The following is a 21,521-nucleotide window of genomic DNA, read 5'->3' on the forward strand; positions in this document are numbered from 1 at the left end:
AGCAGCTAAGGAGCTGCCAAAACTTACGCCAATTACAACAGGTCCTGCGGTGACCTTACGTCAGCCAAGGATGGCGTACTCTGCTCCCCTCTCCCTCCTTCCACTGTTCTGGGTGGCACCAGCAGAGAGCTCCTCTTTCCAAGGGCTCTTGCCTGCCACCTCCATCCAGAATACAGCCGCTTGGCAGGGCCGGAAGGAGCACAGAGCTGACCCGAGAATCCCTGTTCACGTCGGAGGCATTTCCTCTTGGTGGGGAGGAGCGAGAAGGGGAGCTATCTTTCTGACCCCCACCCCCCTGCCTGCCCTTTTAGAAGTTCTTGTGAGCCTGGCAGTGCACACAGTCCTTGGGTAGGTTAGTCAGTCCCTGAAGTTCATATCACGCAAGCCGGCTTGACATTTACAAACATCAGACAGTCCCCAAGAATCAATAGAGTTTAATAAGCGCCTGGCAAAAACGAGAGACCCGTCACAATGACATTCCGCCGTTCTGTAAATGTTATTCGAAATCATACTCACAAGGTTTTTATTCCATGCAGCGTAGAGCAGCAGGGCTCTGGGAATACATCCCATCAAAGACCATTTCGCTGGGAACTGTGATGGGCTGGTCGGTGAGGGGCTCAGCCAGCCCTCCGGCCCTGCCCCACTTTGTACAATGTGTGTATTGCCACCGTGTTTCAGTGCACTGGGGGAGGCCAGCAGCTCCTGAGGGCAAAGCCAGCTGGTCTCCTTGGCCAGGGGCCCGGTGGAGTTTGGATGGAGATGTCAAGCCCCGGGGTGTGGAAGTGGCAGAATGCTCCTCAGGTGGGATTCCTCCGAGAAAGGGAATAACGGCGACATCAAGGTGAATGAGCCCACGCCTGCAAGGTGCAGAATGTGCCCGCAGCATGAAGCTGAAGCTCTGCCAGTGGCCTCCGGGGGAGCTGCTGAGCACCCACTGGCAGCATGTGAGGTCAGCTCCTCCGAGGGGGCATGCAGGGCCACCAGCAGGGGCTCAGCTTGGGCTCATTCACCCTGATGCTGTCGTCGTTATTCCCTTTCTCAGAGGAATTCCATCCGAGGAGCAGCGCCTCCGAGCGGGTACTCAGGGCCAGGACCTCCGAGGGGGTACGCAGGGCCAGCGCCTCCGAGGGGGTATGCAGGGCCAGCGCCTCCGAGGGGGTATGCGGGGCCAGCTCCTCTGACGGGCTATGCAAGGCCAGAGCCTCTGATGGGGTACGCGGGGCCAGCACCTCCTAGGGGGAACATGGGGCTAGCGCCTCCGAGGGATCAAGTTACTTGGGCTCCTAATATATATCGCCTGCTGAGACTTTCTGTCCCTTGCAGGGCGAGCAGGGGAAGGGGTGCGACACTTTTCAGGGTGACCTGAGGTGTCTGGGGGGATTCGCTAGCACCCGCTGATGGCACAAGGGAGTCTTGTCTGTGACCGCCGGGGGCAACTCCCAAAGCTACCCACTGCTGCCAACATGAGCCCTCCACACCGGGCTATGGGCAGCCCCTCCTTTCCCTTTGAAGGTTAGCAACAGGCACCCCACCTTGTCATGCTTGAGTGCCCACTGCCTGCTCTGTACACCGATCCGTTGCCTCCACCTCATGGTCTGTAGCACAAGTGCTTAGCTGTGGCTATAGTGAAATGTACCAATGCTCAGATGAAAGATCCCAAAGCAATGTAAGGGTTTGGACACAGAAGGTGACAGGTGGGAGAAGAAAATCACAGGCAATTACAACCTCTACTCATGAGCAAGGTTCTCGCCTGGCCTATGAGGTCTCTCACCCCATGGTCCATCCAGACCGTTTATCGAGCCTGGAGCTCCGCAATCCCCTCTTCATGGCATGCTCCCCCAGGTAGAATGTCTTTTCCATAGCAGGTCCCATTGGTGCCGTTTCTTCTGCTCTTACGTAGCCCCCAGCTGTTTGTCCTTTTTCAGAGTCAGGTAATTTCACTTGCTTCAGCCCTGAGCATTCCCTTCTCCAAGTCTTTTCTTGGGGTTTTTCTGTCACCTATTGGGGCAGCGTCTGGTCCAGGCTGGAGATGCTGGGCTGGGTGGAAAGAGGTTGGTTGCTCCCACTCTTGCTGAGGTAGCAGAGACCCGCCCTGCCTCAGGTGATGTACGCCATCTCCAGCAGTTGTGGAACCTCAGATCCCACATTATACACATCTCTCCAAATACTCTCCCTACAAACATCTCACAGTAACCGGGGCGATAGGCTTATTCTGCAGAGATGACCCACAGCCCCCTTTGGTGGCATATTGAGAAGCCAGTCAGACCTCAGTGTGATGCCTATCTGACTGTACCTGTTCCGCTGGTGCCAAAGCTTTCAGGTGCTTGCCAGCAGTGCTGGAGACGTATGGTACAGGTGGGAGGACAGAACCAGATGGAGGTTCTCAGAACCATGCTTATCCCTCAGCTCTGCAGAGTCAGGCTGGAAGAACAGGCCTGGTGGGATGTTAAGGCAGGAGCTCTGCAGGGGCATTTGCTGCGGTGGAAGCCTGGTGCTCCTGGTAGCTGATGCGTGGTCTTGGTGCTGGCTGGGGATGTTGGAGATCTTGGGTCAGTTCCCAGCTGTGCCCAGTGTCCCTTTGTCAGGCCAGAAGAGAAACACTTTCAGTGCTAGGGAGGAAAAGAAAAATTATCCAAACGAACTAGTGGAACACAGGAGCTTGTCTGGCAGGTCTGCCAGGGAGCTTTGAATCATGACTACTGACGCAGCTGCCCCTGGGCATTGTGCCCTCTATACAATGAGGATCATAGCATTGCTGTGCCACACAGAGGCACTGTGCAGCTAAACGTGTCAGCAACTGTACGGTAATGGGGCCGGAGACATCCCAGAGCTGGCTACTGCTGGCAGGACGGTGAGACAGGACATTGGTGGAGTGTCTCCACAAACAGAAGGTTTGTTCCAGTTTAAATAGAAACCACTCGGGATGGAGAGGTTTGCTGCGGGCGCTGGTAGATCTGGTGGGGTTTGCTGGTAGATCTCTTTGGCTTCAAGAAGGTATTGACAACCCACCGTGACAAGGTGTGGAGATCTGCACTCGGCTACTGTCATGAAGGGATTACGGGGCAGAGTCACTACCTCCCGAGCTGAAGCAGTTGAGATACAGGTCACAGGCCAGGCAGAGAGCTGGCTGCTAGAGAGGCAGAGAGAGGGCTGTGCTGATCCATGGCAGACAGGCAGAACGCTGCCCGGAGAGCAGAACCAGCAACCTCTGAGGATTGGGCTCAAACTGCTGCAGGGAGCAGAGCTCCTCAGCCTATACCCCTTCTGTTATGCTCCAAGGGCTAAAGGAAAATGGGGCTCCTAGGGCTGAGTCAGCAAGTCTGGGAGAATGCAACAAGTGGTGTTGGACTGGGAGGCAAGGTGAGCAAGGTCCTAGAGAGCTGGTGGCTTTCCAGGCACTGAGGCCGGGGGAGGGGCTGAATCCCCACCCCCACCCCCTCCACTGGAATGGGCTGCAGGGATCTCTGCAGTGCTACTGTAGATTCCAACAGCATGCCGGACTGAACTGCATTGCATAAGGTATATGGCATAGCCTAGGGTATTTGGGACCCCATTGTGCTAATACTGTATGTTGAACTAGGCAATCCTAGGGGTCACCCAATGAAATTAATTGGCAGCAGGTTTAAAACAAACAAAAGGAAGTATTTCTTCACACAACGCACAGTACACCTGTGGAACTCCTTGCCAGAGTTGTGAAGATCAAGACTATAACAGGGTTCAAAAAAGAACTAGATACATTCAATGGCTAATAGCCAAGATGGGCAGGGATGGTGTCCCTATCCTCTGTTTGCCAGAAGCTGGGAATGGGCGACGGGGGATGGATCACTTGATGTTACCTGTTCTCTTCATTCCCTCTGGGGCACCTGGCATTGGCCACTGTCAGAAGACAGGATACTGAGATAGATGGACTTTTGGTCTGACCCAGCATGGCCATTCTTATGTTCTTATCCTGTAGCAATATTGTCACCCAAATAGTAAAAGACAGGGCTCTAAGTGTGGCAGGAGAATCGCAGAGGCCCTGCATCAGGTCATACTGGCAGCCAGACAGAGCAGGAAACAGCGAATATCGATTTGCACTAGATTGGACGGGAGCTCCTAATGAGCGGTAGCAAAGCAGGTTCTCTCCCCGGACACGACCTAGTGCTGGGTGGTGCGCTCTGGACACAGAACGAAGGGCCTGTCTAAGGGCTCTGAAGTCGAAAGTCAGGACATAGAGAAAGGAATGAGCTGGATTCATATGGGCCAGCCTATGTGCCGTTGAGAAATGCTGCCTGCTTGGCTTTTTCCCATCCCAGCTTCTCACTCCCTAGCCTGGCTTGGGGTCCTGCTCTGCCTTAGGCTGGGATGGCTGAAGCAGGCAGCGCCTGGGCCCGTCCTAGTGGCCACACACAGCAGGCATTCCATGCTGGTTGGCTGCAGTGGCCGGAGGGGAGCGGGCAAAGGAGAGGGGGGTGAGGAATCAGCCAGACTTCGGAGATCCGGTTCAGGGCTGGCCAGGGCTGGGGTTCGCATGCTGTCTGCTTGTCCTCGAGGGCGGGGCCACTCCCTGCCATCTCCCTTTCACTGACTGTAGCGATGGCATGTGTTGGGCTTGCACCCTTCCCACCAAGCAGAGGGGCCTTGGGCAGGGACAGTACTGGCCATGGGAGCCCGTAGCTTTCCAGGTACCAGCTGGCGAGCCCAGCCGGTGGGCTGTGTGAGTGAGTGAAGGAGGGAGCGTCCGGCAAGGAGCCGGCATGCCCGGGGCAGGGAAGTGCTGCTGGCTGGAGCTAGCTGTGAGCTGGAAGAAATGCTTAGAGATATTGAGGAGCAGGAGCCGTGGGTGAGCAGGGCCCCCAGCACGGTGCGTGGGGGTGGGGGGCTGATTACTGTACAATAGCAGACTGGAAAATCTTTCCTATGTGGAACTGAACTTGTGGGGATCTATGTGACGGGGTGGAGTCCTGCTGGCATCTATGGCTGCTGGAGTTTAATCAATTCAGTTTAAATTAGTGCCCAGAGCAGATTTTCTCCTGGTTTCAGGAAAGCAAGCTGGAGTCCGAAGGTTCCACACAAACCGCGGAAGTCGGCATACAGCAGTCATGGACTGGGCCAGGCCTGTTCCCATTCCCAGTGGCAGGACTGCATGCCCTCTGCTGATCCCCCTTGCCCTCTTGCATTGCCTGGGAAATCAGGAAGGGAGGCTGCTAGCTCTTGGGGCAGGCCCCCCCACTGGAGGAGCCAGGCCCTTCGTGTGGGCCTGGTTGTTCAGGGCCTTGTCCAGAGCACGTCACAGAATCAGCACTGAAGCTCAGAGCCAGAGGGGACTATGGAGACGTGGGAAGAATCAGTTATTTTTCAAACCCTATTAATGGGGAGCAGGATGGAAGGTGACTGTGGACCCTGCCATCCTGGATGGTGGGAAAGGAGCAGGAGGGAGTCTCCCAAGGGCACTGGCTATAGGAGGAGGTGCGCCTGTGAAATACATTGGGAGCCTATGCAACGAGAGCCAGGCTGCAGCTGGAGCCTGCTAGAGCAGGGAGGCACAATGAGCTGCTGGGGGTGGCTAGGCAGGGATGGCCTCACCTGTGTAAACACTCCGTGTGTCTGTGGCAAGGCCCCAGGAGTAGGGAATGGAAAGGTGGGAGCCAGGAGATTCTGGGGCCGTTGGTCAGCACCTGCTAAAACCCTGGAGAGAGCCGATGAGCTGAGACTGACGACTGGCCTGGAGACAGCCGCTCTGATAGGACCCAGCAGACTTTTCACCTGGAATGGATTGTGCCAGAGGAACCTGACCTCTGCTGAGCAGCGTAGGGCCAGGGGAACGCAGAGGTGCCATCCAGCTCAGCTCCCCAAAAGCTCCCCACACACCACAGAGACCAGTGAGCCTCTGGCACCGTTCCCACCCCGGCTGTGACCAGTGCACAGGGCCTGACAGAACACTGGGGGGGGGGTCACGTGTGCCTCCGGGGAAGGCGGAAGGCTGGGAAATCCGTGTCCGTGGCACACAGTGCCCCTCTGACGCATAGGCGCCAACTTCTCCTGGCGCCGGTGGGTGCTCAACCCCCTGCCCCACCCTGACTCCACCCCTTCCCTCCCCATTCCATCCCCTTCCCCAAAGTCCCCACCCCAACTCCACCCCCTCCCTGCCCCTATTGGACTCCTTCCCCAAATCTCCGCCCCAGCCCCACCTCTTCCTGCCTCCTCCCCTGAGCACGCCACGTCCCCGCTCTTCCCACCCACCCCCAGAGCTTGTTACTCCGCGAAACAGCTGTTTTGCAGCGGCAAGCGCTGGGAGGAGAAGCGGGGACATGGCGCGCTCAGGGGAGGAGGCGGAGGTGAGGTGAGCTGGGGCGGGGAGCTCAGCTGTCAGTGGGTGCCGAGCACCCACCAATTTTTCTCCCTGGGTGCTCCAGCCCCAGAGCACCCACGGAGTCCGCGCATATGCTCCGAGGGACAAGCTTTGTGTCCCATGGTCTCTTTGCACCGGCGTGGGGCGGGGTGCCCGAGCTTGGGTCTGCTCCTGTGGAAGGGGTGGCTGGATATGCCTTCCTGACCCAAAATGTGGCTGAGCGCTTCCCATCCCCTCCTTCCGGGGCATTGACCAGATTGTAGTGGGCATGTTCCCACTTTGTCCGGAGCATAGAGTAGGTGTCGTCTGCTAGAATCCAGTGGGCAAGCACTACAGAATCAGTTTCCCTGTGATTGAGGGGGCAGTTGATGGATTTCAGTCCTCTCTCCTCCTGGCCCCTCTGCCCACACTGACCAGCCTGCCAGCCTCCACCATTGCCTGACCCAAACTGTGCCTGCTCCACCCTGGCTTCCTCCCTGTACTTCCAGCATGTGCTGTATGAGCCCCTCCAAGCTGTTCCAAGCTCAGACCGGTGCTGGCAGGGCACTTCAATCCACACTGTGGCTCTGATGCTGCTTTGGGCCAGGGCTCGTGCTCCTGTGCCATACACCTGCAAAGCAGGTACTGCCTGGGGGACCCTGGTAATTGGTTAATGGAGCCCCTGATCAGTTGCATTTGCCTGGCTGGCAGGGTAGCGAGCAGATTCCTGTCCAGCTCAGCAGCAGCCTGGAAGGAACCACATCAAATTAGAAACTCCAGAGTCATTTCTCATACCTGGTGTGTCACAGCCCCAGCTGTGGGGCTTCCTGCAGACCAGGAAGGGACAACTCCTGGGGGAGTCCCAGGCCTTTGTCAATTGGGCTAACACATGGCAAGCCATCTCCCCCACCCAGCCCAGTGGGGTGTCTGTGTGTTGTGGGAGGGAGGTGTGAGTGTCAGCATGTGTGCACGTGTGGTACACACTGGGGTCAGTTCTGTCCCTGCTCTGTCTGCATGTGTGCATCTGTTTCGCCCCAGGTGTGTCTGTAGGTGTAGGGCTGTGTGTCGGGAGCTGTACTGGGCTACGGCAGTGTGTGTCAGGCCGTGGGTTGTGGTGATGGAAGGAGGCCCGTGCCCATAGCGGTGCCAGCTGCACTCGGTTCTCTGCCTCTCTCATGGTCAGCGGCCCATTAGCAGCTAACAAAGTCAATTGTTCAGCTGTGACTGTCTCCTGGGTTACCATAGCTACCATCCTAAGCACATGGCATGTCTCCAGGGCAACGCAGGAGAAGCACGCTCTGTTGCTGGGGTAACCAATATAATTGTAGTGCTTTTAGGAAGTGGGGGGGGGGTTAAAGAGAAAAAGGAGGTGACAGCACAAAATTGCTGGCTGGAGCAGTGGGTGGGGAGGGCACCCAGCACACACAGAGCTGGGTGTGGGGCAGGGGTGGGTGGGTGTAGGGCAGCGGGCACGGAGACAGCCCCTGCCCCACTCTGGATTGGGGCCAGGGATGTCCGCAGCGGTGGGTGATCAAATGTTCCTCAGCCCCTGGCCCCAAGGGAATCATGAGCTACATGCTGGCACTAGGGGGAGGGGTGCATGCCCTGTGCATGGGGTGCTCTGCTCTGGGGGGCATGGGGTACAGCAGGCAGAGGGGTGGGAGTGAAATGGGGTCGCACGTGTCAGTTGCAGTAGCCGGGGCTCAGCCTGTTTCCTTGTAAAAACGCACCTCAGCAGTGGGCAGCCTGAGCGGGGTGGCTAAAACCCAGTGCCCCCCCCAGCCTTTAAGGGGGGGTCCCTGCGGGGCAGGGCTGAGGCACGCCAGCGAGGGGCAAAACGTGAGGCGCATGCTGTCCCTGTCCTGGGGGTGAACAGATACCTTCCTTCCACAGAGTCCTGGACACACCCACAGGCGCACACCCCTCAGCCATGCTGACACACCCAGCGGGGGGCACCTACAGGACACACGCACCCCATACAGACACCCACACAGGACACACCTACAGAAAACACCCACTCCAGACTGGCACACCCACAGGCACACATCCCTCGGTCATGCTGAGACACCCAGCGGGGGAACCTACAGGACACAAACACACCCATACAGGCACACCCAGACACGACACACTTAAAGAACAAACACACACCATACAGGCACACCCAGATGGGACACACCTCCAGGACACACACACATGCACACATACAGGCACACCCATATGGAACACACCTACAGAACACACACGCCCCATACAGGCACACCCAGATGGGACACACTTCATCCGATGAAGTGAGCTGTAGCTCACGAAAGCTTATGCTCTAATAAATTTGTTAGACTCTAAGGTGCCACAAGTACTCCTTTTCTTTTTACTTTCAGGGGACACACACACACACACACACACACACACCCCGTACAGGCACACCCAGACGGAGCACACCTACAGGACAGATGGACCCATACACCTGTACAGACATATACAGTGGGGTGCACACATCCAAACCCCACAACCATGTGCATGCACAGAGTTACCCCCCCACACCTCCATAACCAGCAAATGGCAACACTCACACACCACCAAGGGCACAAGGCAACACAGCCGAGTCGCTCCCAGCAGCCAGAGAGTCACTGGGGAAGGACTGTCCTGATTTGTATTTCATCCTAAGAGCAGCAGTGAGGGGGCAGCTTGACCCCCCAACCCATCCCGCATGCCAGTGGGAAGCACGGGACATGGCTGGGGCACCTTCCAGGCTCGAGCACCAGGGAGCGCTTGGCAAAGCAAGGAGTCAGATGGTGCCCGGGGGCCGTGCCTCAGCTGTTCTGTGTTGGCAAAGGGCTGGCACGCAGCCTGGGGTGGCCCGGGACCAAATGCCCCTCCCCTGCCCCCCAAGCGAGGACCCTGTTGTGGGGATTCAGCCGATATTCAGAAAGGGAGCACAGATACACTGGGGCGGGGGGAACATATGCTCCAGAGGGTGGAGGAGGCTGGAGGGGCCAGGAGAGATTTAGGAACTGGAACAAATGGTCTTATCCCCGGATGGCCTTTATCTGGGACTCCCTTGGAGTGGTGGGCAGGATTTGCCATCTCCCCTTCCGGGGCGGCACAGGAAGCAGCACGTCGTCCGGGCAGCAGGGGGGATGGTTTCTAGCTCCAGTCATCCCCACAGAGTTCCACGTGCCCTTTGACCGGCCATCAGAAAAGCTGGGCATCCCGTCAGCCCCCCCCACGCGGAGCAGGGCAGGAACTGGCCGGTGCTCAGCTGGGCTGGGGGGAGGGGCTAGCCACCAAGAGCCAGCAGCCAAGCGGAGTCGCACCACTGAGCTCTGGGGAGATCCTCTGGCTCAACACCAGCGTAACCCAAAGGAGTTGCTAGGCTGGGCCACTCGGTAGCAGCTGGGGAGCTTCAGAGTCCGGGAAGCGAGGATCTCAGCTCATGTGGGGGGGCCCGAGGAGCATGTACGGGGGACGTCCCTGTACTGGCTGCCCCCTGAAAAGCCCGCCACTCCCCCTGGAGGGGTGGGATGGGCCAGGGGCTGACCTGTGAGCTCAGGGACGGGGTAAAGGGGACTCACACCACTGATGTCAGTGGAGTTACTCTAGATTTACACCAGTGTAACTCGGATGTGATTCTGTCTCCTTGCATCTGATGTTACCTTATGGGCTTGGGGAAACACCCTAATCTGTGAGCAAAATTCTGATCTGATTTACACTGGTGTAAATCTAGAGTGACTCCGTTTACTTTAATGGAGTGACACCTGATTTTCAGGCTCCACCATAGGAGCCTCAGTCTAACATGGGAATCCTGCATGTGAACACGTATGTTGGGTCGAGTCAAGGAGCAGCTTTAGTACGAACATGAGCACCCAGGGGCTGGCTGGGCTGCCCTTCAGGGGCTGAGTTGAGAACTTGGGCTCTGAATGGTCAGGTCCCTACAGGACTGAGAGCCAAAGCCCGAAGTATGAGTGGCTGACCGTATTTGCCTGTCCCACTTGCGAAGGAGGGCGGAGATCGAGAAGGCAGATGGGCCAGTTGTTCTGCCCTGATGGGCTTCCTCTGTTCAGTTTTCTGGGAAGAGCTCTTGGGGATCTCCAGAGGGTCCCGTCACTCCAGGTGGGCTGGGTCCTACACCTGTCCACGCACCCTCCCTCTCCCTGTGCCCTCCTTCCTTTTGCCCTCTTCCCCTCCCTGTTCCTCTGGTCTCGGTTTCTGCCCCAGGTCTGGCCTGGCCCCAGAGCTTCCTTGCACACCCCAGGTGTGTTCAGCACTAGATCCTCTGTGGCTCTGCCAGGTGTGGCTGAGGTTAGCTCCAGTCAGGTATGTTACACACTGCACCACCTAGTGACTGAACAGTACAACACAGCTTAACATCCCATTACGGTTCCTCCTCCTTTCTTTTCTCTTCCCTCCTGGCTTTCTCCACCCACCTCCTTTACTAGTTCCTCATTTCCCTCTTCACTTCTCAACCCCTCCTGGCTCTTCTTCTCTCTGTTCCTTTTCCATTGTCTCCACCTCCCCACCCAGTGCTCTCCTCTCTCTTCCCCCCCCCAGCCAACAAGGACCAGAAGGGGCCTGTGCGGTAGTGCTGAGGGGCTGGGGCATGGTCCAGTGCTTGCAGGAAGAATGGAGCCTCTGAGCTGTGGGGCTGAGCTCCCAGAGCTGCCTCCTGCCACAGTAATGAGGCTCAGGGCTTCCCAGGAGAGGGGCCCCTGCCTGCCTCAGAGCTCCAGCTGGGGGACATTTTTTCAAAGAAAAGATTTTTCATCAGAAAAACGAGTTCTCATTGAAAATAGCAGATTTCATGGAAAAAATTACTTTCAATGAAAAATATCGGGGGGCTTCAGTCGTTGTCTCCCCCAAAAGCCCCAAACAACCCTGGATGGTTTGGGTGGGGATTGGGCAACTGAAAACCAAATTTTCTTTTTCTTTTTTTTTTACAAGACCCCAACATTTGCCACAAAAAAGAAAAAAAACAAACTCATACCCCCGGCAGCTCTGGGCTGGGCACCTCCTAGGATTGACCGAGCCAGCTGAGGCTTAGCTGTGCTGTCAGCTGTCGTGGCTCTGTCAGGACGCTCGGGACATGTGGCATTGGTCTCAGACCCCAGCTCCTGGCATCCCGTGACTGTAAATCTCGGCTTTTGTTCCAAAACAACTTCTTTAATTCTCGCAGTGGCAGAGAAAGACCTGAAAGCCCGGCCCCAGGAGGCCCCAGAGCCACAAAGAACCTGAGCGCTAGGATTTTTATTTTAGATCTCACACTTTTTAAGCCAGTCCCATGATACTTTGGGGGCTGGCTACTGATGTTGGTGGTTGGCAGGGCTCAGGCCAAGGCGTCAAGGGAGGTTAGACACCAATGAAAGTCGATGTGAGTTGGGTACCAGATCCCTTAGGATCCTTTGGAACTCCTGGCCTTAAACTATTAAGCCAGGGCCGTTGTGTGGGGCTTGTATGTCCCTAGAGAGAAATGGTTCTGCACACTGTGCCAAGGCTCTGCTGGGCTTAGCACCATGGCACAGGCCTGCCCTCTGCCCTCCATCCAGCCCAGGAGCCTGGAGCTGAGCAGACCCAGTCTCCGCACTGTGCAGGGAGAGGGGTATAGCGGCCTGGGAGTGGCAGGTGCATAGAACATGGCAGATCCAAGGGCTGCTGGTGCCTTATCCACTCTGGGAACAGGGAGGGGATGTGGCAGGAACTGAAAGGCAATCTCTCAGCCGCTGGCAGGTTCCTAGGTGCGCAGGGTCACACATGGACGCCCGCATGGCCTGAGGGGTTGTGAGGTTCTGCTCTGCACAGTGCAGGGGTGAGCTGGATGATCAGAAGGTGGGATCCTCATCTCTAGATCACTGACTACACTGAGGAAGGAAGGAAGGAAGAAGAGTTTTCCTCAGGGTTCCCACAACATCCAAGCAATCGGCCAGATGGATTGTGTCCGCCTTCCTCTGCGGCATCCCGGATTGGCCAGAGCTGGAGACAGGCCACTCAGGCCAGTGCTCTGAGGAGTTCCAGAGAATCCTCTCTCTTGCTGCCTGGCTGGTGTGTCCTGGTCACGTAACCGACCACCAGATTAGGGCTCAAGAAGGGGTTTTCCCCCAGGTTTCACTGGCAGGGACCCTGGCGTGGTTTCACTTTCAGCATGGAGCAGGGATCAGCTGGGCATGTCCCACCTAATCAGCTCACTGCCATTGCGGGGGCCGGGGCATGGGGGCCCCTCCATCCCATCTGTTCTCTGCCGGGGCACACAACAGCTTTGTCCCCGGGGCTCTGAGATGCTTTCATCCAATCAAAGTCTCTGGGCTTCCTCAAGGGGTGTAAGGTGCATGAGGCAGGAGGTCGGATTGCCCCCATAACTAGCAAATGGCAACACTCACACACCGCCAAGGGCACAGGCCAACACATATAGCAGCCTGCACGAGGCAGGAGGTTGGATTGCATCGTCTAGTGGGCCCTGCTGTCTGTCTGGGCTAGGAAAGGCTGAAGCCCTGGCTAAGAGTCCCCCCAGGCCAGGGTTTACTGAGCTTTCTGTCAATCCTCTGAATGAGACCCAAGACCCAGGTTCTTCCTGATACTGGGTGGGCCAAACCTTCCCCGCAGCTCCAGCAGGCTTCGTCTTCCCTTCCTGTGCTACCCTGCCAGGCTGCCTCCTGGGCGCTGGCACACAGGGGTGCCTCTCTGAGGGGGCCTGTGCTGTGAGGAAAGAGCCCAGAGAGAGCACGGGGAGAAGAGAATGTGGCAGCCAGTGAGCAAGCGATGGGGACTGGCCCTGGAAGTGCCCCTTGGCCAACTGTGGGTCATTCTCCAGAGCCACCCTACCGCAGGGCCCTGGCTGGAACGGGGGCTCCTCTAGCAGCTAATCCATGAGCTGTGTTGGAGGGAGAGGACAATGCAGGTGAATGGGGCCTGCACCCGAAGTGTTCCTTTGGGGGAGAGACCCCTGAACTGGCCCCTGTTGTCACTGGTGATGCCCCTGCTTTGATGGCTCCCCTGCAGGGAGGTGAGGTTCTGACTAGGAGCACGGGGGCGGGGACCTTCCATCCAGTGAATTCCCAGTGGTTCGGCTGCATCCCCGCAGGCCTTGGCTGAGCCTTGCCCCCGGGCTTTTCCCTCCTGTCTCTGGAACCTCCTGGTGAGGTCCTGAGGTTACCCATTGCTTGTCTCCAGCCAGAACCAGAAAATGTGGCATCATGAAGCACGTGCTGCACGGGGAGGTGATGTCACCAGGGTGACGGGTAAAACGAAGTGAAGGCTGACCATGAGGAGACGCCCCTTCCTGGGAGCTGGGGTGTGTGTGTGTGATTTCTACCTGGGCAGGCAAAACCCTTTTGTAGGGGGTGCCCTGGAGTGGGGAGGCCCACACTGGTCCCCTGGGCAGACACTAGGAAGGTGTGGGTCACCCAGCTGCCCATGGTGTAGGGGAAGGGGTAGCCACTGCCAGGGAGAAGCACCTGATCTTGGCTCCATGGCTGGCATGGGCTGGGTGCGCTGGGGCAGCATGCTCAGCCCCGGAGGGAGGGGGTCACCTGCCAGGGCACAGAAATGAGCCAGCCAGCCACACGTGGCCCAGAGCAAGCTGGGGTGGGAACGCTGGTGGGGTGGGAGCATCCTCAGGACAGCCAGTGCCAGCCTTTGCCGCTCCGATCCCTGTGGAGGGACACCAGGGAGAGCAGGAAGGGCCAGAGCCTGCGCGGCCCCTGGACAGCACCTGTCTGGAGCTGGATTTCAGACACATGAGGCTGGGATTCGGAATCTGGATGGTCCTGTCCTATGACCATCCCTGTGGGGCTTCCCGCACCAACACCCACCCCAAGTGTAATGAGATGCTAAACTGCAGTACACTGTTCAGCCCCTAGGGAGTACTGTGCATAAAGTACTTTATTTAAGCCAACCTGGGCCATAGCTGGGCATGAAAGGCACTGATGCTGAGCACAGCTGGGGTTGCTCAGCGAGAACTGGGACAGTCCGGAGCTGGTACCGGGCCATGCCAACGGGGAACAGTGGCTCCTCCATTCACCAGTGCGTCGCTGTTTGTGGTTTGCCAGAGGAGCAGGCCTCGCCCAGGTGATCTCAGTGCCCCTGGGCAGAAGGTGGGCTCCCCAGGGTGGGGGGGGACCCTGGCAGTCCAAGCCCTCACCCTTCCTTTGGGTATAGAGGAACAAGGAGATACTGCAGGTGACAAGCTGGAACCAGGGCTTGTAAAAATTCCCCTCGGTGTCAGTTTGACTAATTTGTTAGTCTTATCACTGGCAGAGTCCGCTGGGCCTGGCCCAGGCACAGACCATAAAACTAATGTAGTGAGGCAGCAGCCTGGCGTAATGAGGGGTACGGCTCACCGCCTGGAACAGGCATTAGCTTTATGAACCGGGGGGTAATTGAAAGGAAATATTTGTCATTGGGCTCTGGCAGAGGAGAAGTTCACAGGCAACTTTGTGGCTGCTGCTGCCTTGGCCCTGGCCTGCCAGGTCGCTTGCGCACCCAGATGTGCAGGAGGCCCATGCAAGTGGGTGGTTGGAGAAGGGCGTCCAGGGGCACTTGTGTCTAAACAGCCACTTCACAGCCCTCCTGTCGCTTAGCTCCGTCATGCTGCAAACCCATTCCCAGCCTGTGTCTCTCCCTCGGAGGGGCACAGCAGAGGCTCCAGGGGGATGAGCAGCTAGTGGTGCTGATTTATGACTGGTCTCCACTGACACCCCCAGCCCTACCTATGCAGCTAATGCCGGACCTGCAACCCTCCACACTATCCCAGTCTACTCCTGCACCCCCCTAGCCTACAGTCCCCCAGCTAGCCCAGTCCTGACACCCCCTCCCTGCCCAGCTCTGCCAGGGCCTCTCAAGCCCAATCTGTAGCACCTTGGGTTTGTCACCTTTTCAGTCTTTTAATGCAGGAAAAGAGCCACAACCCAAAGCTGGAGCTGGTCTGGAAGTCCAATTAGAAACCCAGCAGGGTCAGGGCATGATGCTCTGAGGTCGAGCCGGGAGCCCTTTCTCTGATCTTCCACCGCTATTATCAATCATCCAAAATTCATCCCCCAGAGTAAATCCACTGCACTCTCCAATGGTATCTGAGCCCCCAATTTGCCCAGCCATCTCCCGCTTTCTGGGCTGATCTCCTGCATCAGCTGCAAGTACTCAAACCAGCCTCCCAGCAGGTAGCCAACTGCAGCGTGGCTCACGCAGCTGTGTGCGATTGTGAAGTTGTGCACATGTTGTGTGGTTGTGTCAGGCGGGGCAGGTGAGATGATGGATGGGAGATGTCAGCATCCTTTTATCTGTCATTCTGACGAGGCCAAGGAATGTTAATTGACTTTAATAGCCAGCAAATGACATCAACAACTTCTCCTAATACGCAAATCAGTTAGCGAGATGGATTGGCAGGAGCGGGGCTGCTGGGTTCCTTGAGCAGCAACGAGCGAGCAATGCAGGCAGCCAGACAGGCAACATGGAGAGCAGCATTTGTCCAAGGATTCCTGCTGCAAAATGCAGCCACCTCTGGGGTGAACAGTGGCAGCCTTCTCACAGCACTGCTTCCCTTCTTGACACTTTAGATGGCATGTTGCCTTTGGGTAGGAGTGGGATAAGACCAGCAGATTGTCCCCCATCTCCCGCAGAGGGGGCTGAGAACCCTAGTGGGGCAGGGTTTACTCCCTGGGAGAAGAGGCAGAGGGGTCAGCCTCCAAAGCTGTAGCTCTCCTAAGATTCATATGGCTCTTGGAAAACAAGTGCCTAGTGGCCCTGGGTACTCGGCTTGAAGCCGCCCCTGTTCTGGAGCTTCCTATGTGCACACTGTTCAGCTGAGAGGGGAAACTCACCTGGTCTGTTTCATATTTGTCCCTGGTCAGTTTCACCTCTGGCGCCCCTTCCACTTAGTGGAGCAGGTTGAAAAAATCTTCCTGCCCCAAAATGGGGTTTAACTGATGTTTCCTTGCAGGAAAATGTAAGTTTTGGTGACATTTTTGTTTTTCAAAAGCTCTGAATGTTAGGATGGGGGGGACTATTCCCCCCCCTTTTCTACTGTCCATGGTTGGACCCAGTCTAGCGCTAGCACAAAGCTGTTGCATTGGAGCTTCCAGCACCTCAAGGGACCATCTAGAACTGAGAAACAGAGACCGGCCTTACCCAGCCGCCAAAGTGCCAAGCCATGGGCCCATGTACCACAGCCATCAGCAGGGCCAAACCCTGGTCTTTCAGCCCCTTGGGTTAAAGCACAAGCCCTGCTGGCTGTGAGCCACCTGGTCTAGCCTCTGCGACCAGCCACTAGCGGGTGCCCTGGTCCTGGCAGCACACAAATACTCCCAAGCTTGCAGGCTGCTGAGATCTAGATCCAAGGTGCTTTTGATTCAGCAGCATGTTCATAGTATAGTTTATAAACTCCATATTCTGAACCGGCGGGGTCCTTGGAAACTAGGCAGCCATGCACTGTGGGGAGCTCCCAGACTGGAGAACAGGCAGTGGAGTAGATCACCTAAGTCTCTCCCTGATTTGCCATCTCCCTGGGAGCATGGTCTCTTTAGGTCTGGCTGGGTGGATAGCACCATCAGGCCCAGCTCACTTCACAGGGGCTGCACTGGGTGTGTTTAACAAACAGCTTGGGAGACCTGGACTGAATGCCCTGTGTGAGACAGGAGTGGCAGTTGTGCTTGGGCGAAGTGCTGGGAAAGCTGGAGCTGCAAAGAGCAGCCCTGGAATTGGATCTGGACCTGAATCTCCCCCAAGTCTGTGGGGTTTGCTCCCTTAATCTGGGCACATCCATGTAGCTGTCGCGGAGCCACAGAGAGCAGCTGTGGGGTCAAAAGGTGTTTGTAGGCAGACGCTGAGCTGTGTGCTGCCATGCCCTGAGAATCCGGCTTTGCTGTGTCCCCGAGGGCATCGCCTGGCCATGTACAGTTGTAATTGGCCTTACCACCCACTGAACCACAATTAAATAGGAACAAATGCCTGAGACACTGTCTCCCCTCACCACCACCCATGGGGGTCTCTGAGTGCAGAACACAAGGCAGGCAAGGGCAGGTATCACTGTCTCTCTTTTGTGGTGTCCCCCAGTTCATACTGCCGGGCCAGGCCCCTGCTGCCTCTAACTGGCAGGGTCATAGTCACAGCCTCAGCACAGAGCTTGGTTAGCAGCTAGCTCTTAGCAGGCTTCCCCTTCACCCTCCTCCTCGTTAGCCCTAACACTCACCAGCTACCATCTACGGCCTTATGGGCACAATCCAGGCTGTGGGCTTTTTCCCCACGGCTCTGTGCTGACTTGGGGAATTATGAGATGGCTAGAGCCCATCCCCAGCAGCAAAACCAGAGGGGTAGGAAACTCCTTGCTGTCAGATCCGCCAGCTGTTCACGGGACCTCCCCATTGGGAGCTCCCCTCCAGCAGTTTGGGGCCTATGGCCAGGACAGCCTGCCGTGGCACCAGCAGCCTGGCCTTGGTTCCTTTGGGACGGGCAGTGGGGTCACCTCCTGTGTGCATGCTTTACCAGCAGCCTCTCCAGGGTGAGGGTGCAGAGGCCTGCCTGTGATGGAGAGCCCCTGAGAGCAACCGGGCTAGGGGACAGCCGCCCAGCGCTGGAGTGAATCGCTCCAGGATGGTCCGGGCTGGGCTGCTGATGCAGTTCCACCTGCTGCCACATGGGGCAGCAGGGTGCCAGGCTCAGGGGGATCCTGTGCTCCCTGGCCAGAGAGAGCACTAGTGAGCGACGCCAAGACTCCCTCCCCCAGGGCGGCATCGCCCAGGGAGTCCTACTGATGGGAGCAGAGCCACCCCCTAGTGACCTCGCGGGCTGGGCTGCCCGAGTGCCCTGGCCCCACTGCAGTGGGGCTGGTGGCAGGACTGGGCCTGAGGTTGATGGCTCCTCATACAGATGGGAGGTGTCACCCTCTCCCCACGGCTGCGCCCCCATCAGTGATCTGCCCGCCCCCTCTCTGCTGCCCCAGTGAAGTGGCCAGGCTGGGGGCTGTGGGAAGGCCAGGCCCTGATGAAGTTAATCATTATCACCCTTAATTCCTCCACTAATCCCTGCGATCTGGGGAGAGTTTAGCGCTGCTGTTCTCTGGCTGCCGGTGGGGAGGGCGGCTTTGCACTGGGACGAGGGCCAGCGCCTTAGATCGAGCTGGGCCGGGGGATGGGGGGGATGACTAGCCGGAGATTCTGCTTTGCAATGCTGCATTAGGGGGCAGGGGGGTTGTCACTCCCACCACCCCTCCCCCATGTTGGGTGCTGTCCCCCACCCCACCCCGTTGTCCTCGCTGGACAGAGTCACTGACCCAGCTCCTCTACCTGCTCCATGGACTGGCCCCTGCCCTCCAGAGTGGAGAGTAGGTGGGGCACCGCACAGGGCCCGGCCGCTCAGTCCTGCGGTGCATTAGTTGGGTAAGTCGCTCGGCAGAGGCAGAGGTGGGAAATATTCTTGCTGTTCCCCCACTAGAGGGGCTGTTGGTAGGTGTGATCTGACACCCAACCACCACCACCACCCACCCACGCCTGCCTGCTTCCGAGGCCAATCCTCAGGCAGGTTCTCTGGCCAGTGTCTCTTTTTGGTCTCTGCCCCAGGACACCCTGCCTAACCCTCCGTCCCAGCAAGAGGCTCCAATCCCATGTGCAGCCCATCTGTCCCTTCAGCATCCCTGGCGTAGAGCTTGCAGAAACTTGCCCCATTCCCTGTGGCTCTGCCCTGGCCCCTGTGAAGTCAATGGGACATTTGCCATTCAGTGGAGCTGGGATGTCAGCGTTCATCCCAGCTAGGCCCACAGATCCAGGGCCGGCTTCCTGATGGCTGAACTGCGGGGATCTTTCTTTCTCCCTGATACTAACACTCCCCACCTGGGCCAGTCGTGTGGAAATCCCTAACTGGACAGCTCACACTGGTGGCTCCTGCTTCCATGTGTCCAGCCAGTAGCCACCCTCCATCCTCTCCCTCCTCCCCCAGCCAGTAGCCCATCCATGCCTGCAGACTCTAACCATGCTGCTCCTTGTTTTGTTTTGCAGATGAATCGCCCCATCCAGGTGAAGCCAGCGGACAGCGAGGGCCGAGGAGGTAGTTGTCTTTTGAATATCACATATCACAATAACACATATCCATGTGTCTTGGCTGGCTGCTCTTGCTGGGTTAGCTGCTTGCACAGTGCAGGGAAGGGCGAGGACTCACTATGCTCTTCTATTCCATCCTTCTCCCTCCCGGGGCATTTGCCTATAGCACAGGGCCATGGAGAGCGGGGAGAAAGGATCTCACTTGTCTGCAGTGATTAAAAACCCTTCAGAGCCCGTGCTTCTGGCCCTGACAATTTGTGGTGCCTATAAAGCACATGGGAGGTGGTTTATCATATAAGGAACTGCTCAAGCACTCTAGGGAATATCTATCATCTATCTGTCTATCTATCTTTTCCCATACACCCCTTCTATCTAATCTATCTATCAGTGGGGAGGGGGTCTAGGTATCAGGAGGTCCAGATGCATGGGGGTTAGACAAACATGGGGCTGCTCTCCATACAGTGACCCCTCCTCCCAAGGCTGAGGAGCAATGGGGGCAGGAAGCAGGGTAGAAGATGCGGCGCTTCCTGCAGGCGGGGAAGGTTTCTGGGGTTGAATTTGACCCAGCCCTGGCCTGGCTGCTCTGGGCAGGGGACAAGAAAGCGCCGTCCTCTCCAACCACCAGTCCAATCGGAACTAGCGTCGGAGCCCAGCGCAAGATAGGAGCCACCAGCTGGAATGTCCCCAGCCTCCCTCCATCCCCCGCAGTGATTTACCTCTCCGCTGGCTGCTCCAGTCACCCGAAATGATGCACCCACACTGACGGAGAGGGCTATGTGACCGCTCTTGCAGTTTCCCTTTGCTTGCCCATCATTTTCTGCAGGGAAGCAAAGAAACTGGGGGGGGGACCATGAGTGAAGCATGCACACAGTGGTGCAGAATTCCTGCAGGAGTACATGGTGCTGGGCATGTACAGACACAGAACAGACGGTCCCCACTCCAAGGAGCTGCCCAACAAAGTAAAGAACGAAGTCTATTAGCTGAGACTTGGTAGCAGACTCATTAACCTCTATGTGTGATCCGCTTGCTAGAGGAAGACAGAGACCCATTGCAGTAGCTGAGGCGGTACCAGCTGGCACGCACGTGTTCTGTAACCAGGGGCAGTTTGCCTGGCCTTCTGCTCTCATCTGCCCTCATAAAATGGAGCCAGCTAATAACTGCATCTGTCAGTAGCTTCCCCTGAAGGGGCCTGGGCTTGGATGGCCCAGGAATAGAGAGTACACTTACAAAGTTTGTGGACGATACCAAGCTGGGAGGGGTTGTAAGTGTTTTGGAGGATCGGATTAAAATTCAAAATGATCTGGCCAAACTGGAAAAATGGTCTGAAGTAAATAGGATGAACTTCAATAAGGACAAATGCAAAGTACTCCACCTAGGAAGGAACAATCAGTTGCCCACATACAAAATGAGAAATGCCTAGGAAGGAATACTGCTGAAAGGGATCTGGGAGTAATAGTGGATCACAAGCTAAATATGAGTCAACAGTGTAACGCTGTTGCAAAAAAACCCAAACATCACTCTAGGATGTATTAGCAGGAATGTTGTAAGCAAGACACAAGAAGTAATTCTTCTGCTCTACTCTGCACTGATCAGGCCTCAGCTGGAGTGTGATGTCCAGTTCTGGGCGCCACATTTCAGGAAAGATGTGGACAAATTAGAGAAGATCCAGAGAAGAGCAACAAAAATGATTAAAGGTCTAGAAAACATGACCTATGAGGGAAGATTGAAAAAATTGGGTTTGTTTAGTCTGGAAAAGAGAAGACAAAGGGGACATGATAACAGTTTTCAAGTACGTAAAATGTTGTTACAAGGAGGAGGGAGAAAAATTGTTGTTCTTAACCTCTGAGGATAGGACAAGAAGCAATGGGCTTAAATTGCAGCAAGGTTTAGGTTGGTCATTAGGAAAAACTTTCTAACTGTCAGGGTAGTTAAACACTGGAATAAATTTCCTAGGGAGGCTGTGGAATCTCCATCATTGGGGATTTTTAAGAGCAGGTTGGACAAACACTTGTTACGAATGGTCTAGATAATACTTAGTCCTGCCTTGAGTGCAGGGAACTGAACTAGATGATCTCTTGAGGTCTCTTCTAGTCCTATGATTCTATGATTCTATGCCCTTAGAGACTCCTGCCCATAGGGCCAGGTGGATGTGAATGGCCGCAGGACTGGGCCTGGCATGGAGGCTTAGAGCAACTTTGGGG

At 56.6% G+C, this 21,521-nt stretch overlaps 1 protein-coding gene across 12 annotated transcripts in view; it reads left to right on the forward strand.

Annotated features, from left to right (window-relative positions):
• The window catches only part of CELF6 (CUGBP Elav-like family member 6), a 217,905-nt gene that overhangs the window by 97,147 nt on the left and 99,237 nt on the right, over positions 1-21,521 (forward strand). For all 12 annotated transcript variants that reach the window (XM_043493751.1, XM_043493753.1, XM_043493752.1 and 9 more), the window contains exon 3: positions 19,279-19,327. In XM_043493751.1, the coding sequence (XP_043349686.1) occupies positions 19,279-19,327 (49 nt within the window). The remainder of the gene's footprint in view (positions 1-19,278; positions 19,328-21,521) is intronic.

Source organism: Dermochelys coriacea, chromosome 10 (assembly GCF_009764565.3).
Source record: "Dermochelys coriacea isolate rDerCor1 chromosome 10, rDerCor1.pri.v4, whole genome shotgun sequence".
NCBI classification, from domain to species: Eukaryota; Metazoa; Chordata; order Testudines; family Dermochelyidae; genus Dermochelys; species Dermochelys coriacea.